The sequence below is a fragment of the Pagrus pagrus genome (genome assembly GCF_965226575.1).
Source record: "Pagrus pagrus genome assembly, chromosome: 11".
Lineage (NCBI taxonomy): Eukaryota > Metazoa > Chordata > Actinopteri > Spariformes > Sparidae > Pagrus > Pagrus pagrus.
The window spans coordinates 13741971-13764113 of record NC_140195.1 but is presented as its reverse complement, the minus strand read 5'-3'; the positions used below and the strand labels follow the sequence as shown (position 1 = coordinate 13764113).

The following is a 22143-nucleotide window of genomic DNA, read 5'->3' as shown; positions in this document are numbered from 1 at the left end:
TAAAACATGATATTTTACCAGATCTAGTTGCGGACCATTAGGGGGCTCTTGCAGACCACTGGTGGTCCACGGACGACACTTCGAGAAAGGCTGCCTTATCTGGATCCACACCAAAAAAGTGAACAGGGTCTATTCTGGGCTGAGACCTATCTTCCATTCAAGTTTCGTGGAAATCTGTTCAGTAGTTTTCTTGTAATCCTGCTGACAAACCAACAAACACATGGGTGATAACATAATCTCTTTGGCGGCAATAAAATGATGTCATATCAGAGTTGTGCTGGGTGACTGGATATGCTCCCATAACTAATGAATAGAGCTGCTGAATGTATTCTTAATATAATGTCGCTTGTAATGTATTTAAAACCCGACCAACTCATAAATTCTGTCCGCCTGGCCGAAAGCATTTGACCCTGGGCCTGCACAATGACACCCAAAACTGTCCATACTGGCGGAAAACCGCCAAACCTGGCAACACAGTTGTGAACTGCAGCAGTCTTCCTCGGCCCCTCCCTTCACTCCGCACCTGCATGTGAACTCTCCCCGGTCCCACCTCACCGGGGCGCGGTCCTGAGGGTGGAGTCCACCGCCGGCTCTCCGGGAACACTTCGCCTGTCTTCACACTTGGCAGTCGTCGCTCCGAGTCGAGCCGCACTTCTTCTCCTCCTCCTCCTCCTCCTCCTCCGCTGCGCTTTTTTTTATTTTGGAAAGTGGTCCAACTATCCAGTTCAGAAGGGCACCGTGCTGGGAAGATGATGGCTCCGGAGCCGCTGAAATCCGCCATAACGTGCCCGACCGCGGACGACACGTCGCTCGCGCTGCCCTCCGACAAAGGGCTGCGCTCGGGACAGCAGCGCGTGCTGGATCAGGTGCACACCATCAAGAGGAGCAAGTCCAAACCGGGGAAGAACGGCCAGCTGTCCCCCTCCCCGACAAGTACGGCGTCTTATTACAACCTTATAATGTCGAGCCAGATATGTTGTATCCACGCTGTCTTTCACGCATCCTCACACTTATTTGTTGAGCGTGTTGTGTATCCTCGTGAGAAGAAGTAGGGCAGGTAGGGGAACTTTTTGAAACCAGACCGCAGCAGGTTGGTTTCTCTGCAGGGTGAAGGAGGGATTAACATGTCAGAGCAAACGCAGAGTGGGAGAATGGCGAAGTGACCGCTGAGGACTTATATAATGTTTTTGTTATTATTATGGAGGGTTTCGCCCTTAAGTTGGTTGTAGTAGTAGTAGTATCAGGTATCGTGTGTGTGTGTGTGTGTGTGTGTGTGTGTGTGTGTGATCACCTGTGACAGGTAGGGACATATCAAGCCGTGTCACCGGTGTGGAATGTGATCCTTGACTACTGTTGAACAAGAAAATGGTTTTCTTTCTTCCCTTCTTCTCCTCAGGGTGCCACAGCTGTCTTTCCCTCCGTGTGTGTTAGGAATGCAGCCAGCTGGCTCATAAAGTCCCACACACAATTAAGAAAATGACATTTTAGTGTTTCAAAACAGCTCTGGTGTTTGGCATCACTGCAAGAGGCAGCCACCAGAATTGAGAAACCAAATATTTGGTGTCTTATTGTGCAATGTGTGAGTTGAGATGGTGCCTGTATTGAAACAGTATGAGTGTACTGTATGAGTAGAACTGTCTATGAAACTGTAGAGTATCATCTGTACTCCGTTTTACTGACGATTTATGGCGGGCATGATAAGAACAACCCTCCCCTCTTTCAAATCAGCCTCCATAAAATGATTATAAATGAATGTAGCCCATATGAGTGGCATACAGCCAAACCATGTCTAATATCGATTGCAGAAAACAAAAACTTAACTTTATATTTAAAAGTTTTTGTCTGAAAGATAAATGCTTTATCATCTCTGGCTTGAAAATTTAGTTTTTTGTGTCTTTTGTTATATAGTCATTATTAAGAGAAAGACCGTCGTCTTAAAAGAAAAGTAAGATCAAGACCTGACAGGCAAATGTCAATAAAACACGTAATGGTAAACAAACACTGAATAATTAAAATACAACCACATGGGTACAGTACAGCACAACCCTGAGGCTATCAGGACGCTTACATTTAAAATGGATGGCCTCTTTTTTTTTTAATAGATGAAGTTTATCAGTGTTCAGGAGTTACATACAGTGGATTTAAAGTTTCTGTTTTGACCAAAAGAGTCTACTCTTTAATTGTTTACTTCATCATCTCCCATACAATTATTAACTTCAGAGTCCAGGGCAGATTGTTCTACTTTTTATGCAGTTAAATTAATAAATTAATGAAAAAAAGGGAAGACGAAGAATAAGGTGAAGGAAGAGGCGACATTTGGTTTGGGGTTGGAAAAGAGTCATTTTATAGATTCTATTTTTGTGATTTTTAGTTTGATCTCTAATGGAAAAGCTAATTTTTCTTTGTCTAAATTTTGTTCTATCATTGGACGAGTGACAAAGATGAAAATGTCTGATAAATGTTGGATTTTCTAGTTAACAGCCACGACCATTACTGCTAAAGGCGGAGGTCAACCAAATTATAAAAAGGCATATATTCTCACCTACCCTGTGTGTTTATTTCCAATTTATGTTCAGAACAAGGGAATAAAATGCACATTCTGATTCTGTTAAGCCTCCTTCGATGTGCCATACAACTGTAACTGCTTTCTGCATTTTCTCTTAAAAGCTTTTAAAGCATTCACCTCCACTATATTGACTTGGCAGCAGATTTAGAAAAAACTAAAACCACATACTTTTTAAACAGTCTGCTTGGCGAGATAGTGCATGCGGGCTTAGAGAGAAAATGTTTTTTTGTGTGACTCTGGTGAACAGACCCTTTTTAAGGCCTTTTTATCTGTTGAGATTAGAACCCAATCGATACTTGATTTTTGGGGTGGATAAACATCAGCCGATATACACACATTTGATTTTCCGTAGTTGAACAATAAAATGTATTGTCTGATATGACATCAGTGCACCAAAACTTACTTGAAATGTAATCATTCTAAATTCCCCAAAAGCATCTTTCTCTGAATTACAACCTTTCATAACGTCCAACATATGCACCGATACATCTGTATCTGAACCCGATATCGACCGATAATATCAGCCAACCAATATACGGGTCGGGCTCCAGTTGAGATGGTCCTATAGTCACTCTGGAAGAATTCCTCCTTCCCTGCGTGGCCTTCATATACGATGAGTATGCCATTGTTTTGTCAACCATAATCCTCTAATTGCAGAATGTGGCAGTGAGCCTCACGTTGCCATGAGTCGTCTAACAAGACAGACAAATGTGATTAAACATCCTGACTGAGTATATAAGCTTAATATCCCTTAGCTTACGCCCAAAGTGTATGGCCAAGCCTGGTAACTGTGACTGACATTCTGTCACGTCTGCCTGTCTGACTAAGTCATTCATAACAAACGTCACACCTGTAGTATGTGTGTGTTGAGGGTCTATGAGATATTTCTGAAAAATTAAGCGCTGAATTTTTATCAGCAATTCATCACATGATAACAAACTAAACAACTCAACAGTGATGATAAAATACTTTATAAGTAAATGATGTTATTTATAACAAAAATCTAATTATAATCTAAATCATTGATATTTAATCTGAGTTTACACATAAATACTTGATATTAAATCAATCCATGAGTAAATTAAACTGTGTTTTAATAAATAACTTGAAAAACTCTTGCACACTAGTAGATCAAGGGACCCCTTTGGGTTTGGCAGATTTATTTAAAACATTTCTAAAACAAGGCAACATAAAATGCAAAGAATAATTAATAATTAAGTTGATAAATGGAAAATAGAGAACCAAATGATGAATCAATTGCAAACTGAAAAAATTCCACCTTCTTATTTCCCTTTTACAATCTGTATAACTGTATAACTGGATTTTGCCATTGTTTGTTGTTTTGTGATTGTCTCCAGTGGTGCATAACTTAATTCATTTTTAAAGTTTTAAAATTTCTCTTACAACCCCATGTTTTAATTATCCAATGGATATCAATTAATGAATTGGTTTTATAAAAATGTAAAACACTATCCTTGTCCACCATAAACCCATGGAAAAAATGCCTCTTATCAGTGTGGTGGAAACCTGAAGACCACTTCAAGAGGTTTCAACAACACCCTCATGCAATGACATTGCAAGAGCGTTTCAGATTTCTTTACTGGTCATACTGCCCCCCGTTTTGTTCTGTCTGACTGTCTGTCTTTCATTCTTCTTCTCTGTCAATTTTGAGGTCTCATACATCTCTCATTTTTTTCACAGGCCCGGGTCCTGCAACACTGACAACATACGACTTTGCATCGTTCAGGTTTTCTCCATCCAAACCAAATGGCACCATCAACCGCTCTTCCGTATCATCAGGCTACAGCAAATCGGTAATTGTTAATCGGAGAACACATCATTTTACCTTTCACACACCAGATAACTGCTGGTCAGTTTGAATATTTAAGGTTTTTCTAATGTCTTCTCCTGTCTTATTATTTGTTTTAGTTCAATTTTGATGGTTATCTTTCACAGGACACAAATATGTCATGCCAACAATCATTCAGAGACTAGGTTCCACATATATCTCACGATCTTATCCGAAAAAAGTCAAAAACTGCTTATCAGACATTAGCAATAGCTGTGACTGTAGATGTAAAGAATAATTTAAAGGAATAATTTGTTGTTGTTGTTAGCTTCCCATAAAGACTCGAAGAGACTTTTGTTGAGCTAACCAGCCTCCGGCTCCAGCAGAGTGCTGCAGGGATGACGTATTTTTGTCAGCAAACCCGGAAGTTAGCAAAGCCCTGGCTGCCTTTGGCAAAAGTTCAATGGGATTTTTCAATTGGATTTTGGATTATTGCAGAAAATAAGATCTGTGGTACACAAATATATGAAACTCACATATTTTGTTCAGCAAGATAATCTTCACAGATGAACAAATGCAGCCATCAGAAATAAAAAGGTACAACTGATCAAGTTGTAAAGCTAGTGTCAGATTACTTTGCAACTGAAGTCCACCTGTACGGACTAGTGAGTAGATGAGTCACCGTGTTCGGCTTATGATGTTTAATCTCCCTGACAACCTTTGTCGCCACTTGTTAGCAACTTCAATTTTTTTAAACACATAAACACTGCTTAAATCAAATGTGGGGCGTTTACTGACTAAATGTGAACATCTTAAGTTTGTGTATGCATATGAAAACCTATTCAAAAGACCCACTGAGTTCAAAATGAGGGAACTAGCAGTGCAAAAATGCTAACTTATTCCTCATTCCTGCCGCACTCTGTTGGCTGGACAGACATGAAAGTGGTATCAATCGTCCAGTCCAACTCTCAGCAGGAAAGAAAATAATCTCGGAGCGAGCTCCCGGTGTAGCCACATGTCTTGCCAGTGAGAGAATCACTTATCATTTTTGTAACCGCATTGATTAGCCACAGCACAAACCAGTTTGATGGTTATATTTAATTACCTTTAAATACTTTTAAGGGTGTGTGTGTGTGTGTGTGTGCGTGTGTGTGTGTGTGCGTGTGTGCGTGTGTGCGTGTGTGCGTGCGTGCGTGCGTGTACCAGTCAGCTAGTCAAATTCACTTTGTGAGTCTGTGTATGTGTGTGTTTTCATGGAAAACTGTGGTCCTGGAGACATGTTTTGTAGCCGGAAGCAGCAAAGAAACAGTTTTGAGTACTTTACCAGGTGCCTGTCCGTCTGTCTGTCTGTCTGTCAGTGGATATATTTTTATCTGGGTGATCGCATCACAATCGTGATGTGTATATGTACTGTGTAAGGTGTGTAGTTGAGGTTAAAATGTAGGCCGAGTTTGAAGATGGGTGTGGTCTCATGTCATTATGTAGTAATTTCTACTGAGTCATGGGTCAGAAGGTGAACATGTTAATGGGTGTCGTGGCTAATGTGATCCCAACGCTGTAGTTACTATGAGTATCATCAACAGTTAATAGAACATAGTTGTGTATCCAGCAGTCAGCCGTGTGTGATTTCCTGTTGTTGTAAATAATTAAATATTTTGTTTATTTATCTTTCTCAAGTCATCGTGAGTTCAACTCATGTGCAATACTCGACTCATCCAAATTCCACAGAGGAGTAATGTTGACTTCATCAGTGTGGTTTGAGTGTGTTCGTGCATGTGTGTGAATGTGCATTGGCTTGACCTGACCTACTAACAGTGAGCCGAGGCATGTCTAGGAAGAGTGTTAATGCTATCTTGCAGATGAAGGCTCATTATCATGACATCATTATATACGACTCTGTCATTTTGTTCTTGTTTCTAAACTAATCAGATGCTTAAATTAACTTAACTGCCACCTCACCTGACCTCATTACTTTTTTCGTCTTTATCCTATTATTTTGACTTGAATACAGCACTTTGAGTTATGCATGTTGCACAGCAGATCATGTTTTTGCACTGCTATATTAAAGAGACAGGAGCTAAAAAACAGAGCGTTTCAGACAGAGGGGGAGTACGCAGTGCTGCAGCAATGGACAGTATGTGAAAACTTGTGGGTATTTTGAGCATTTAAAATGGAAAGTGAATATATTCTAGTAGTAACCCAAAATACAATTATGAACCTGATAATGAGCATAATATGTCTCCTTTAATTTATGTTCCGTAACAAGACAGAGGGGCATCCTACTGTCTTTCTGTGCTGCTCTCCTGAATTTGCATCGGTCTCACCTGTCCGTCCTCTGACATAAGGAAGGCCCCGGCCAGTGGATCAGTCAGGTTGTAGCCAAATGAACTTTGAGAGTAAACACACTGTCAGTTCTTATCAAATATGTTGACAGATTTCTCCTCCATCGTGCTTTTACCGTAAAGTGTTCGCCTGACGTACGGCTGGTAACTGCTGGTGTGTGCGTGTGTGTGCGCGCGCGCGCGTGTGCGTGTGTGTCACCTGCTCCCTCATTAACCGACATTCCTTCTGGATAAACTCCCCAAATCCAAACCTTCAACCGCTGCAGCAATAAAGCGTGAGAAAATTGTTTGAGTTTCTAAGTTTTGATGTTTATGGTTTTTGGTTTACACAAAAAGGAAAATGTTTCCTTGTATTGGTGCACGCTTCCCTCCTCACTAACGTTCAGTGTGTTTAACAGGAATGTTTTTTCCACTGTCGCCTTTCAAAAAAGCCAATCGCAGACAAAGGTTTAATTGTGAGAATGACTCATGCTTAAAGCATGTGCGAGACATGTTCTGTCATTTTGCTCAGGCTGTGACAGGTTTGCAGCAAAGCTTGAATTGTGCATCCTGTACACAAGCACAAGCGCACAGAGACAAAGCCTTAAAAGAAGTAAATAATAAGCCATAATAACGATGCATAAACAAAACGTAATTACATGAGATTATCCGTTTCTTGACACCAGGACTGTGAAGACAGGTCTAACGAGTGCTGATTCTGACTTGCGCACAAAGATCCCTTGTGAGAAACTGCTTGACTTGGTCTCCAATGACAGATATCATGTTACTTTGGTTTGTGTGATTGCTTGGTGCATACGGTTTCTTTCAACATAATCTGAATAAAAGGAGGGAAGGAAGAGGTATGCGGGCTTTGTGTCAGGTCAGATTCCTCTGTCTTGGTTTTCAGGCGATTTCATTCAAAACTCTTCTTGGGGAAAGTCGGTAAACTACTTTCTTTTCGTGTGACCTGGATTGCTGCTGCAGTGAAGCCTTAAGCGGTGTAGTGATTGAGCAGATATTTCTGTTTTTGTCAGCTAAGCCACAGTGTTCCTCTACTGATTATGTGGAATTCCTTTAATGTTTCGTGTGAGCATTTTCTAAATCAAGTCTGAGTAAAATACTATGCAGATGCAACCTCTTAAGCCTGTCTTTCTTTCTTTGTTTTTAGTTCAACACTCAGAGGAGTCGCACTCTATCCAGCAGAACCACAGGAGGAAGACATGTCTCCTCCAGCACATGGGAGCAGCAAATGAATGCCTCCACCTGGCCCAAGAGTCCCAACGGGCTGAAACCCAGTCGCAGTGACCCCGCCTTGGCTCCTACATTTTCAGTTGCTCCTGCTCCTGTCACTGTTCCTGCTCAGATTATGGTGAGCAATTATTTTCATGTGGTTTTTAGGGAAACAATCCTTCAAACAAATACCATTTAAAAACCACATCACCTCCACAGTAACACACTGTATAAGCATTGTGAATCTTTTTATTTTAGAGGGCCAAAGGGCAGACGATGCAAAACCAGCAGTCATTCCAGAGTACGCGTGTAAACAGACACAGCACGTATTCTGTCACCAATGGCTCTCAGCTGACCAACAGCCAGACACGCATCGTTCGACCGCCCTCCACCCTGTCTCAAACTGACGGCAGGATGGGAACCATCAAAACATCCAAGTTCGAGCACCAATCAGCGTGAGTTGATAACTGCTAACGGTAGCTTACCACAGCCAAGGATAGCCAGCAAAGAGCAGCAGTTGTTGGTTACTCTGGTGATATACTGTCTGTACATTTTTGGATCTTCCTTCGAATTCTGGCCATATTTGACAAATTACACCTTTTAAAATACATCAGCGTCTCTTTCCTACATTAAATTACTACATTTTAAAACACCATTTTGCACATTTTAAAAATATTCTTCAGACTTTATATTGTAAAAGTTTACACAGTCTTGCACAAAACAGAAAAAAACAAAACAAACTGCTTTTTACTGGCTTGATATATTTTCATACACTTGATACTGCTTACTGATTAAATAAATATTTTTCTATTTATTTATGCTTCTTGACTAACAGTGCTTTTATTTTCATCTTCTTTTTTCTCATACAAGGCTAGTTCTTGTATGTGATTTTGAAAATTAAATCCATGCTGTTTACTGAAATCTTATTTTCCAACCCCCTCCGTGCCTGTTACTGCAGAGTGAACAGTGCGGTGAACATGTCAGACCTGACCCTAAAGGAGGCTGTGGAGTATCTGTCTCACCCTGAAGAGAATTACCAGCAGTGTGGAGCCACCTTCATCCAACACACCACCTTCAAAGAGGAGCACACCAAACAGGAGGTACGCTGGCACACTTTCTCACTGTAAACGCTTCTTCTTCACATGTGCAGACACACCCTCCAAACATGACACACATGCACTATTGATCATTTTCACATCACATTTGTGTGAGGATTGTGTGATTCAGCTGTCGGAGTGCTCTGTGAATACCTTTGTGTAACCTGCCTTGAGGGGAAGGGAGGGGAAAGTAGTTATCGTCGCACTTGGCTGCTGTTTCTGTTTGTAACTTACAACCTGTTCAATCAACGCCACGCCTTTAAGTCGCACATTTTCAACACCCGCTCCTTCCACATTTCTGCATCACAGGTTTCTGAACTCGGAGGAATCCCCGTTCTGGTGACCCTGCTGCGGAGCTCCAATCCTGGGGTGTGCCAGGCTGCTGCCGGGGCTCTGAGGAACCTGGTGTTCAAGCACCAGGCCAACAAGCTGGAGGTTCAGCACTGTAGCGGTATAGCTAAGGCCCTGCAGCTACTGAAGGAGACCGATTCTACCGAGACCCAGAAACAAATCACTGGTAGGGCATTTTTTGTGGGACAGACCCTCACAAGTCAAACTGAAAATATTGGCCAGCGTGCTTATAACTTAACTTTTCTTTCAATATAAAGGCCTGCTGTGGAACCTGTCCTCCGCCGATGAGCTGAAGGGGGAACTTATATCTACAGCGCTGCCCGTCCTGACTGACAATGTGGTGGTGCCATTCACCTGCTGGTCAGACAGCAGCGCCAACAACAACATACACCCTGATGTCTTCTACAGCGCCACAGGGTGCCTGCGGTGAGAACATTTAATTCAGATCAGTGTGGCTGTTGCTCTATTGAATTTAATGTGTTGGGGAAGTATATTTAGAAGAGCAGCTCTTTTGTCTTTTTTCCGCCTCTTATCTTTGATTTTTTATTCTAATCTAATCTTTAATCTACACTTAGACTATGTCCTCTTCAGGTAAAGGTCAGCAGTTATGTAATGTAAACATAATAGTCTTCCTGCAACTCATGCTCTGTGCACCTCGTGTCTTATCACTATGATCATGTTTGCCAACAGGGTGTGTAGGTGAAAGTAAAATGTCGAGGTACTCAGCTCTGTGTCTGCTATTGTATTTGAAACATGTAAGTGTAAGTAAGATTTAAATGAATGATTGAAATGTGTGTAGGAACCTGAGCTGCGCCCAAAAGAGTGAGAGACAGGCGATGAGAGACTGCCGTGGCCTCATAGACTCCCTCATGAGTTACGTCCAGTCCTGTGTGGCAGAGGAAAACCCTGATGACAAGGTAAACTAAGCTATTTTTTAGCAAAAAATGATAAAGATTAATTATTTCCGTAATCAAAAGTATGAAGATCTACTGATTTCCTTTTTTTTATATGATTGAACTGACTATCTTTGAGTTTTCTACTGTTGGTTGGACAAAACAAGCGTTTTGAAGACTTCATCTTTGGGTTAAGGAAATTGGGACAAGCGTTTTACACCATTTACTAAATATTTTAAAGAAATAGTCACTTGTTGGAGACCTCCTGTCACGGGCTACAAAGAGGAATTGGCCTGAATTTCAGTAAAGTTGGAGTAACTAATGTACTGTATATTGAAACTTTATACTTCTTTATGTTGAAACTTTACTTTTGTTTTGTGCAATACACTATTATATGTTGTGACATTGCTGTGCTCATTTTCTGGTTAGGTTTAAGCACAAAAAACACTTGGTTAGGGTCAGACAAAGATCATTCTTTGTCTCAAAATACCTGTTTTGGTCGCCACAAACACGGCTAGAAGTTGTCCCAAGGTCTCCTGGCATGGCAGCCTTCTCACATGTAACTCCACCACAATCCACTCCACCTCCGGATATGACAGTCAGGTCTTAAACATGTACTGGGAGAACATTGTAGAAATGTCAGAATGGTATGTGTTACAGGTACAAATGTGAACGTATCAAAGGTTCGCAGGAACATTAGCTGCCATATTTTGGATTTAACTTTCTCTGGCCAAGTTTATTTGTTTGTTTATCAGGTCACTGGTTGTTTCTCTGCTTATGGTATTGCTGTTTTTTTTCCACGTTGTTCTAAAACTGAATTGTGGATGTGAGAGCAGCAGTTGAGAACAGCTATGGCTGGATTCATATCTGGTGACGTAGGTTAGTTTACTCATAGTTGAACAGTCGCAGAATGTGTTCAACCAGGATACTAGATAATAAATCTTTAAAGCACATGTACATGTATGCATAGTGACACACTCACACACACATCTACCGTTTTATAAACACACATGTGTAAGCTGATAAATTACGCAGTCAGCGTCAGCAGCATGTGTATATTCAGCTGGTTTCACGTGTAGACGCTCATTAGTGAAAGTTTTGGGTGTGGACGCGTGCTTAATTCCATGCCTGTGCCTGTACGATGTTTACAATGGCTTCTTTTAATGATGTAGTAGAGTACGATCGGTTGTGCTGTGTGTGGGAGACCATTTGTTTCAGCTCTCTGAAGTTACCTTCTTGTAGGGAAAAGTAACAGTAGTGGTTGTATACTGCATGCATGTAGCTTTATCCCAATGTTTTCCTCATTTCATTCTGTTTAAGGATCATTTTAACTTAACCAGAATTTACTCGTTGATTTTGGTCTGACTTTGAATGTCTCTGTTGCGTTTTTAAGGAGAATTCATCATCGTCCTGTTAAATGAACACTCTAGCTGAAACTTGTTGATGTTTGCTTGCTCAGTGGGCCAGAACAAAAGCACAGATTACAGAGAAAGAGGAATGAGTCACCTTTGTGAGTTAGAAAAATGGACTTAAAGGGAAGATCCAGAATCTGTCTGGTTGTTATTCTTATATTTTTGTACATTAGTCATGATGATGTTTTACTCACTTTCTCTTTTGAGGAGATTTGGCATATGAAGAGTTAAGATTTATGTTTTATTTCGGCTAAAAAAGATTGCTTAATACTTAATGCAAGTCTTTCAGTTAGAGTAGTTCCCTTGAGATCCAAATGTAGGACAAATAACACATAGGAGTGGCATAAAAAAGAATAAATCTGTTACAGAATAATATAATAAATGTGGAAATATAAAGAGAGACTCATAAAATAATTAAAAAAACAGGGAAAAGAAAGGGATTAAAATAAATTACATAAAAAGTTAGAGCAGAGGTCAATATTAAGAGTAAGATAGTTAATTATTGAGTCTCAGGTCATTAAATACAGACAGAAGCTGTCTTTATTTGACTACCTGGGAATGGGACGCAATAATCAACTATCTTTCTCTAGAATCATTACTTTAGCTTCAAACTACATAGATTAGAAATTATAAATAATTAAATAGCAAATTAAATTATTTATACGCAAAAGAACAAAAAAAGGATTTAGCCTAGTTTGAATTTGTATGTATTAAAGTAAATACATACAGAAATAAATTAACAAATACATGTGAAATGAATGAAAATGTTATTTGTCTTAATATTTCCACATTTTCATTGACTTATTTATTCTTTTATCTATTCCTCTTCAGTCAATGAGAGGTGCGTGGTGTGTCATTGGTGTTTTTTCTGGGAAACATGAAAACAAGAATCATATTAGCAGTTTGTTTACTTAGATTCCCTCTATAACACCACACTGTACACATGACAGGTATTTCAAAAAATAGCTTTGCTTTGCTTTGGATCTATGACCAATATTCATAATGAACACAAATATCATAATAACACCTTTAATATACTACTTGTGAAATTGCTTATGTAAAGGTGAACCATGTTGTTGTTTTCTCTAGTCTGTGGAGAACTGTGTCTGCATCCTCCATAACTTGACCTACCAGCTGGAGTCGGAGTACCCTGACTGCTTCAGCAAGTTCCAACCAAAGACTGACGCCCAAGCTGGAAAGAAAAGCCCCACGATTGGATGTTTCAGCCCCAAGGCTGGCAAGGCTCAGAAGGAGGTGAGCATCAGCCACCAAACCTCCACCGCTGTCTGTTGAATAAACCAAGCCTTCCCCCTCTCTGACCTCTTTCTCGTCCTCAGTTTACATTCGATGCGGCTCGGGGGACTCTAGACGACAGCGCCCCATCAGGTGTGAAGTGGTTGTGCCACCCATCAGCCATGCAGACCTACCTGTCTCTGCTGAGCTCGTCCCAGAAAGATGCCACCCTGGAAGCCTCCTGTGGCGCCCTGCAGAACCTCACTGCCAGCAAGGGACTGGTGAGGACAAAGCAGATAATTATCAGGCTTGTCATTTGTGTGTGGTATTAATGGATTATCTCAGATTTAATGAAGGAGAAACATATAGAGAGGTACTGTAGCAGGAATAATGACTCAACAGCAACAGTCAAAAGAATAACTGACTGGAATTGGGAGAGAGCCAGGGTTGTGTCTCCAGGGATACAGAGGTGATTAAACAAAGAAAGAGGAAGCTGAAACAAGGGAAAGTCAGCTGCAAGGTATCACTATGTAAATGTGGACAGCTATAGAGAAGTTTTTCATTGCATTTTCTTTTCCCCAGGGCTCCAGTGCTATGAGTCAGATTCTGGTTCAAAGGTTGGGGGCTGTGGCTCACATGTCCCCTCTTCTAAAGTCTCCTAACCGCAGCCTGCAGAAGACGGCCATGTCCCTGGTGGGTAACATGTCCCGGAGCAGCAGTTTGCAGACCTCCATGGGTAAGAAAAAGCATGAAATATTGTTGTATGCAGAAGTGGCAAAAGTACACACATTCTTTACTCAAGAAGAAGTTCAGATACTTAAAAAAAAGACTCTAGTAACGAAGTTGAATCAGTACTTCTACTTTTAGGAAGGTGAAAGTAAGAAAGTTCACGCTCTGAATTGTACTCAAAGTGTAAAAGTAATAATTGTCCCTCTGAAGGACATTTCTGTGCATAGCTAACCAAACCTAAAGTCATATTAATATAATTCAAAGACTATTAAAGTAGTGACATGCACAGATAGGTTGAAATCAGTCTTGTGATGTTGGGAAGGTGGAAAGTACAGATATTTGTGTTAAAATGTAGAGAGTGAAGGAAACCTTTGTCAGAAAAATAAATACTCAAGTAAAGTACAGATTCCTGAAAAATCTACTCAAGTATGGTAACAAAGTATTTGTACTTTGGTACTTCTCATCTCTAGATGTACGTTTGCAGGCAACAGTGTTGCAGATACATGAATGTAGATTAAGGCCCTGTCCACACGTCCATGGGGATTTCTTAAACCGATGCTGTTTTTGGTCACTGACACTGAACCTTTTTTGGAAAAATCCTTCCAGGGTGAAGATATCCAGAAACTCTGCTGTCAGTGTTTATATCTGGACGAGCAGAAACAGAGATTTTTGAAACACCCACAGTCGCTTCCTAATTGGGCCTTATCAGTAGTTTTTGTAGCATAATTGGCAAAGTATTTGATTTTGTACATAGACAGAATGGTTGTTATATTGTTTATATTTAGAGAGACATAAACAGGCATTGATAATACAATCTTCAAAATGAGAGACAAACACAGCTGCTGACTATCTTTTAATAAAAACAGCATTATCCAGGGGGATTCTGTGAAGAGCCGTCATATTTCCCTGCCTCATTCTTTGTTTTTTCTATAACTAAGCAACCAACAACAGAGTATACAATCTGCTTGTGTGCGTGCTGCGTGAGTGGCCATGTCATATGCGTTTTCTGGTGTGTTAAAATGGATTATTTCTGAAATGGTGCTGAAACACTTGTCTAGACAGAGATCGTTATCGTCTTACAACCCTGCTTCCAAAAATACCTGTGCATGTGTGGACTACTCCTTCGTCTACACGAATCTGAATGACTGTATGTTTTCTGTGTCTTCTCTGCAGCCAAGCAGTTGCTGCCTGACCTCACCAGCCTCCTCACTAACCCCCGGGAGATGGGAAACTCTGACGAGGCCATAGCGACAACTTGCAACACAGTCCGGTCTCTGATGACGGCGGACCCTGAACTCACCAAGAAGGTCATTAATAATGAACTGGTGTCATCGCTGGCAGACCTCAGCGAGAACGGGTGAGTTTTAATTTATTCATCTGTGTGTGTGTGTGTGTGTGTTTGGGTGTGTTTTGGGGGGGGGGGGGGGGAATTCAGGTGACAAACTTCAGTGCATTTGTTTTCATTACTTTGAGCTGACTCTGAGCTTAGGTTGACTTAGAGTGTTGTTTTTTAACTTACCTCTAGTGGTTTTTAGTCATGCAGATAACTTTGAGATTAAGATCTGTCTTCTTCCAACACAGTGGCAGTGAATAGAATTTTGTGTTATGGTACGCTAACCACAAAATATAAACAGGAACAACTCCTTCCTGAAACAAACTTCTTAGGATTATCCAGAGCAGCAGGGAAATTTTATCAGAAAAGTATGTAATGAGATTTAATGTAATTTGTTTTTTTATGTCCAGTCCTGTGGACACTACAAACAAAATTGCATCCATGTCTCCACTTTGTTGATGTGACAACAGAAATCTCAAAAACAGAAGCAAACCATCTCAACCACTGAGAGAAAACTGCCAGAAAACAGAAACTGCCTCTTTTGTCTTCTGCCAGACGTGGCAGGCAAAAACATTCTCATTCAAGTCTTCTTTCACACTAGTGGAAAGAAAACATCCAAAATGCGCTGTTCAGATTTCTGCTCTGGAGAACATTTTATCCCTAAAAACCTGCCAACATTAGGCTGTGAAAAAGATGGAAATACCTACCAGCACCACCATATAACCCTGCCCCACGGATTATTTGGATAAATACATGGAAGGAGTCAAATGACTTTATATTAGTTTAAAATTATAGCTCACAGTAAAATAAATTAAAAAACAAAAAAGCGAACAAACTACAACAAACAAACAAAAAACTTGGTGCGAGGGAGGATGAAATGATGCAGGACGACAATCTGGGTTAGGGTTGAGGAAAATATCAATAAAGAGGTCTGGCATCGAGTTGAGTGAAATTTAGGAATCGTATTTCGTCTCCTTGGGACGCGTTTCATCCATTTTCAGCAGCAGACTGAGCAGAGCGAAGGGTTTGAGCCAGTGTAGAGAGTCGTTTGCGCACGCTCACCTCTGTCTCTGGGCTTGGTTGCGAGGTACCTCAAAACAACCCACAAGAAACCGAAACACTCCCATCTGATTTCTTTCTCTGTCAAATTGGGAGATTAACGGGAGAAATTACTAATCGAGAGCACAGCGAGAGAAAGGCTTTAAAATAGGGAGACTCCCACAAAACACGGAAGTGTTGGCAGGCACGCTGTGGACAATATTTTCAATAATAATATTTTCTCAAAGTAGTGATAAAATGAGAGAGACAACTTTTGATTCTAATCATCAATCAATGTTCAGATGTCAATGATTTAATTAGACAATGTCTTATTTGCGCGTTTAAACATAAAATTTCAGAAAACTTCTTCAACTGCTTCTTTTTCTTAGAATCCTTCCTATCTTGTTTGCCACATTTTCTTCCTGCATGCTCCTGCTTGTGTTTGCTCTTCCTTAATAACCCTCTGCTCTTCTTCCTCAGGGCTTTCTCCAAAGGCAGCAAAGCAGCCTCCATGCTGCTCTACAGCTTATGGAACGAGAAGAATTTGCAGGGTCCCCTGAAAAAGGTAAATCGGGCAGAACTGAATTCAACAAATCGTGACTGAGTGCAGACGCAGCATGAGTTTATTGTATCTGTGCACCAGGTCAAAACTTAGCACATGCTTGCGCTGCCTTGCAGGAGCAGTGGGACGGCCTGGCTGAAATGGGTTTATTATGACTCCTCTGGCTCACACAGTCACTTTCCCTTCCCTCCTGCCACACCCAGCAGTTCAGTGAATACAGAAACAGTCACGCTGGAATCCTGGCAGACTGGTTTTCAGCGCTCATTGTCGATTAGAAGAGAAGTAGAATAGTACTTGTAAAAAAAGATGCGAAATGAAGACCAGGTCAAGACAGTAAGAGCCAGAGGTGGACAGGGCAAAGAGCATACGTGAAAAATAAAGAGGTTGATACGTGCCATGATTTCAGAAAAACAAGTGACAGAAATAGAAATAGAGCTGGAAAGAGAAAGAAAACACTCTGGTGTTCACACTGCCACGATCCGCCTGAGGCTCCTCCAAGTCGCTGACGCAGTACATTTCCTCTCAGACTTGGAGCGAGGGTGTGTGGTATGTGTGTGTGAGTGTGCTTGAATCCATGTGACACTCTCAACTGATTCTTTTAAATGTTTTACTCCACAGCTGGGCTTCGACAAATCGCTTTTTATCAACGAAAACACCACCGCAGTGCACAGGTCGATGCAAGTCATCGAGTGAGTGTGACGGACAAGTGGAGAGGCACCACCGAGCCTGAGAGGTACGAGCTGCTTCTGAACGCTTCAATCTGCATGTATTCAAATTTAAAGGCTCAGTGGGGCCAAAGTGAGCTAAATTTGTATCATGAGGAATGAAACCGTCTCTCTCTCTGCCTGTGCTTGTGTGTGTGTGCTTGCAGATGGAAACCAGCATGTTCAGACACTGCTGAGGCCACACCCGTGCAACGAGGGAGAATAAATTACATTCTTCACTTTTAATGACATTGTTGATGGAGCCTGTCAATTAGAGTCAATCATAGGTTGTTGATACTTTAGAGAAAAGAGAGCTTTAATTTCTTAAATAATCCTGCTGTGTTGTATGTATTTAATTTGAGTATGTTTCTGTCTGTGTTCTGTACATAGGCGGGTGAGTGTGTTTTAGGTTGGTAATGGTGCGTGTCCACAGGGGCATTTTTTTGAACATGAGGGCTCGAGCCGCTTCGCAGCGTTTGGACGCTTTTAAGACACAGGCTGACGCTCTGTCGGCATTACCTGCCTGAGCTGCTGGGTGTGGGTGTCCACACAGACACAGACTGCTACTGCCGGCGCTGTCTTTCTCCATGAAGTTTGCCTTTTGGAAAATGATCTATAAACACGATAACACGACAGTCCTCAACCTCTCGTTGAGAGAGAGAGTAAGAAAAAAATAAGAGCACACCAGAAAAATGCTGCCCTTCACCTGTCGTGTATATTCTCTCCATGTGTGACATTTTCTATGGTTTATGAATATTGATACTGTAGTTGAGCGCTGGTATGACTATCTGCAGATCATTTTCAGGTGTATTTTTGCAGAGAACTGTGCACGTGATAAGGAAAAAATAGGCGAGATTACGAATTGATGCATGATGCAGCACGGCTGGAAATAAAGCTAGAGGGTCCACGTGCCTTCGCATTCACGCCGCTCACGCACCATGGGCAATGTGGACCGGGCTTAAACCCTCGCAAACGCTCCCTGGCAGCACCTGATTGGAAAAATGCCGACCATGGGCTCTCTGCGCTGGAAATTTTCTCCTATATTCACTAATTCACTGAAATCGGTTCCTAAGACATTTTAGGGGGGGAAAAAAGATTTGCAGTTGCTAAATCGGTCTTAATTTTAACTAAAATGACAGCCCTTGTGGACACGTACCGTGTGTGTGTGTGTGTGTGTGTGTGTGTGTGTGTGTGTGTGTGTGTGTGTGTGTGTGTGTGTGTGTGTGTGTGTGTGTGTGTGTGTGTGTGTGTGTGTGTGTGTGTGTGTGTGTGCGCTGAAACTCAGTTAAGTATGGCTGATACACCAGGCAGTGGCTAGACAATGATAAATGCAGTAAAAAGTAACTTGCAGTGATTATTAAGATTCACAAACGCTGTTTTTGCCATGTGTCTGTCTGCAGTGGGTGAAAGATGAAATATCTCTTTTCTTGAGGTCTCAGCAGCTAAAAAAAAAAAAAAGACAAAAACATATGAAAAGCTGAAAGAGAAAAAAAGTGTGTATTTGTGATACTGATGAAAGTCTAAAGAGTGTGCTCCATTATTATAAAGCAATTTTACTTTTTTTAAAAATGTTTTGTTGTTGTTTGCCTTTTAGAAGTATGCAGATTGTGTTTAATGTGCTCAGAGTACATAAAGGATTTATATAAAGGACTGAGCAAACTCTCAGTTTAAATAACATTCACACAAAAGCGAAGACTTGCTACATTTCTAATGTTTAATGCCATTTGCTGGATTGTTTTGTTTTGTTACTTTGCTTTGTTGTCTGTTTGATTCTGTGATTCAGAGTTTTGTTTTGTAAGAAAATAGCAACATACAGTTAATAACAAAAAAACCATAGACAGCTTTTAACAAGAGTGCCTTAATAGTTAAAGGAACAGTTTTGAATTGCTTATGTGCTTCCTTGCTGAGAGTTGATGAGGAGATCGATACCGTGCTCATGTCCGTACACTGAACATGAAACTACAGCCAGCAGCTGGTTAGCTTAGCTAAACACAAGGACTTGAAACAGGCATACACAGCCTGTCTCTGTCCAAGGGTAAATCCACTGACCTGCACCTCTAAAGCTCAATAATTACCACAGCGTATACAGAAACAGACACGCTGTTGTTTTACAGGCTTTATGGGACCTGTGAAACCACAATGTGTGTTTTAATACACAAGTATACAAAGAAGATTTAATACATTAAGTGGTGGAAATTTGGCACCTTTTTGATTTAGCACCTTCACAACTGCAGGTTGTAGCTTCATATTTACAACCAACTCTTTATCCAACTCTTGACAAGAAAGTGAATAAGCACATTTTTCCCAAAGTTTTGAACTATTGCTTTAAGCGCAAGGGTCTGATTTTATTTTCTGTTGCATAAGCTTGCCCGTTGAGTTGTTTTTTTTGTTTTCTATGTATTTTTTCGTTGGTATAAGCTGATGAATCTGAGACAGAGAAGGATTGGAATATAGTAGTTATATACTGTATAGGTGCCCATTCACTTTAGTCAACTATGTGTGTAAATTGATAGTCAGTCATCCTCCAGAAAAGCCATAGAAATCCAATTTGAAATGGGTCAGTAGTTGACACAGTCGGTGTTAGCCGATGTCGGCACACTGAAAGTCTTTAAGTTTCCTTTGATTTAGTTCAACAGAGCACAATGAGAGGATAATAAACCCTGTGCCTCTAAAGATAAGTCTGATGAATCATCATGTGAAGAGAAGAGCTGCACATAAAATTTTATATCCAAATGTTTTTATTGAAAAACAGATGTTTTTTTTACTTTACCTGTAATTCTTTTAGGGCTCTTCACAGGATATCTGCTCTCATATCCAAACTCTTCTACCGAAAACAGTCTAAAACCTTCTTAAAACTGCTTTTTGAAGATCCAGCATCACAAATCACTAATGCATTCTTGGGAAGAGATGAGAGGGTTGGCAGTTGGCATCTGTGGGAATTCCCCGTGGCTCCAACGATGCACTTGGAGTGGACGGCTTTTATAGACTTTTATAGTCGCACTGAGGTTCATCTGCCTCGGGGAGGATTGATGTCAGTATTGCTTTGAATGTATTTTTGGAGAAATCTGTGTGTGGCGTATAATTAGGAGCTTTCACTGTCGCTCAGTCTGTATGTAGAATAAATAACAGATATGAAGACAACTTTGGAAGTGGTGGTCTTTTCTTACTAAACTAAAGGTACACATGTACGTAAGTACAATTTTCAGGTACTCATACTTTCACTCCACTACATTTTGGAGGAGAATATTGTACTTTTTACTCCACATTTATTTTTTAGTTACTTTTCAGATTACATGCTGCATCACATTTTTAAATTAACCGTCATCAATCAGATTATTATTTTTCTTAAGTATGACTGTTGATGAGTACTTTACACAACACTACATATTTGATGGTTACACAATGCGAGCCATGCTGGAAGATATTGGAGTCTCTGTTTATCATTTCTTGGAGATATCTTGAACTAATTAAGCTCCATGGTGTCGTTCCAGCCGAGTTTTTGTGGTTTGAGTGTGTGCAAGCCATTTTTCTGACTTGGAGAGAATCCTCAGCTCCATTTTCTGGTTTGGTGAGATTTTTAAAGAGTTACATCCCAAAAGCTGAACGTGTTCTTTGCACATCGCACAGTTTTCACTGCATTACTGAATTAAAATGCACTGGAAATGATTATGTTCTGCATGATTTAGATTTGGATATCATTTTCCCATATCTTTTTCGCCAAAGCTGGCTGACTTAGTGGACCAGCGAGTTCGTTCTTCAGTGACAGAAGAAGTCAAAATACTTGCTCTTTTTTCATCCGTCATACTTTGAAGGTTTAAGTGAACAATGCTGGTGACTGACACCCTTATCTTTATATCGCTCCTGTCTGCTTGTGTCTGCATTTCGTTGGCCTGCAGTGCTGTCCTGACAGCTAACGGCAAGCAGTGGAAAAAAGAGCTCACTAATCTCTCTCTCTCTCTCTCTCTGTGGTATGTTTACTAATTTTAAACCGCACTGCAGGCAGTAATAAATCCCCATTGACTTTTTGGATTTTCAAAAAGATAGCATATATTTTTGCATTCTTTCGCGGGTATAACTCAGTTTGAACCAGAAATGTTCTGTTAGATTAGGATATAGATGTTTACAGCTTTCCTGAGTAAAGAAATAAACTGACATCCCAGAGAACAGAGGTGGGAAGTAGGAAAGTACAAATACCTTGTTACTCTACTTAAGTAGATTTTTCTAAGTATTCAGAGTATTTATTTTTCTGACAACTTTTTGCTTTTACTCTCTACATTTTAAGACAAATATCTGTACTTTCAACTCCTTAAAATTTACAATTTCCTTAAATCACACTGCGAGAGACGCTGCAACTCGCCCCCATGTGTGTGTTTGTGTGTGTGTGCTATAAAATAATTGCGATAACTTCATTAAAACCCTGCCACAAACTCACCATGCTACCACTGGATGGAATTCAAGTTTCATAACAACTAATGGATTTAATCCCTCCAACGTGTTATGTCCATAACAATGACTTAATTTATTTTGCGACTGCATGTCTGGTCGAAACTAAGAGTGTTGTCATAGAAATCCACTTTGAAGAAAAGTTGAAAGCAGTTGGAGGAGGAACCTTTTTTCAGAGAGAGCATTTTCCCACATTGATTACTGGTAAATGATTCATTCTCTTTCAGCTTGTGTGTGTACGTGGGTGTGTGCACGTAGGGTGGAAGTCTGGGCGTTGGCCCAAGGATCGTCATGTCAGTCCCAGTCATGTCAGAGCTCGTCTCGAAAAAGGAAGATGTCTCTTCCTGTCTTTGGCCTCAGGCTTTCTGCATTCATGTCTTGAATGTACTGCACGGTCATTTTGACTTTCTGTGGGTGTAAATAAACACATGCACCCACGCTC

General features: G+C 40.6%; 1 protein-coding gene across 1 annotated transcript; it reads left to right on the top strand.

Annotated features, from left to right (window-relative positions):
* Positions 1 to 466: 466 nt before the first annotated feature.
* Positions 467 to 20399, top strand: pkp1a (plakophilin 1a). Its single transcript, XM_084366249.1, has 15 exons — positions 467 to 933; positions 4268 to 4380; positions 7845 to 8045; positions 8165 to 8361; positions 8865 to 9006; positions 9313 to 9520; positions 9612 to 9780; positions 10154 to 10271; positions 12749 to 12913; positions 12997 to 13173; positions 13475 to 13628; positions 14795 to 14978; positions 16473 to 16557; positions 17173 to 17287; positions 17426 to 20399. The coding sequence occupies exons 1-14, from the start codon at positions 750 to 752 to the stop codon at positions 17245 to 17247; spliced, it is 2172 nt and encodes a 723-aa protein (XP_084222375.1). The 5' UTR covers positions 467 to 749; the 3' UTR covers positions 17248 to 17287; positions 17426 to 20399.
* The last annotated feature ends 1744 nt before the right edge of the window (positions 20400 to 22143 follow it).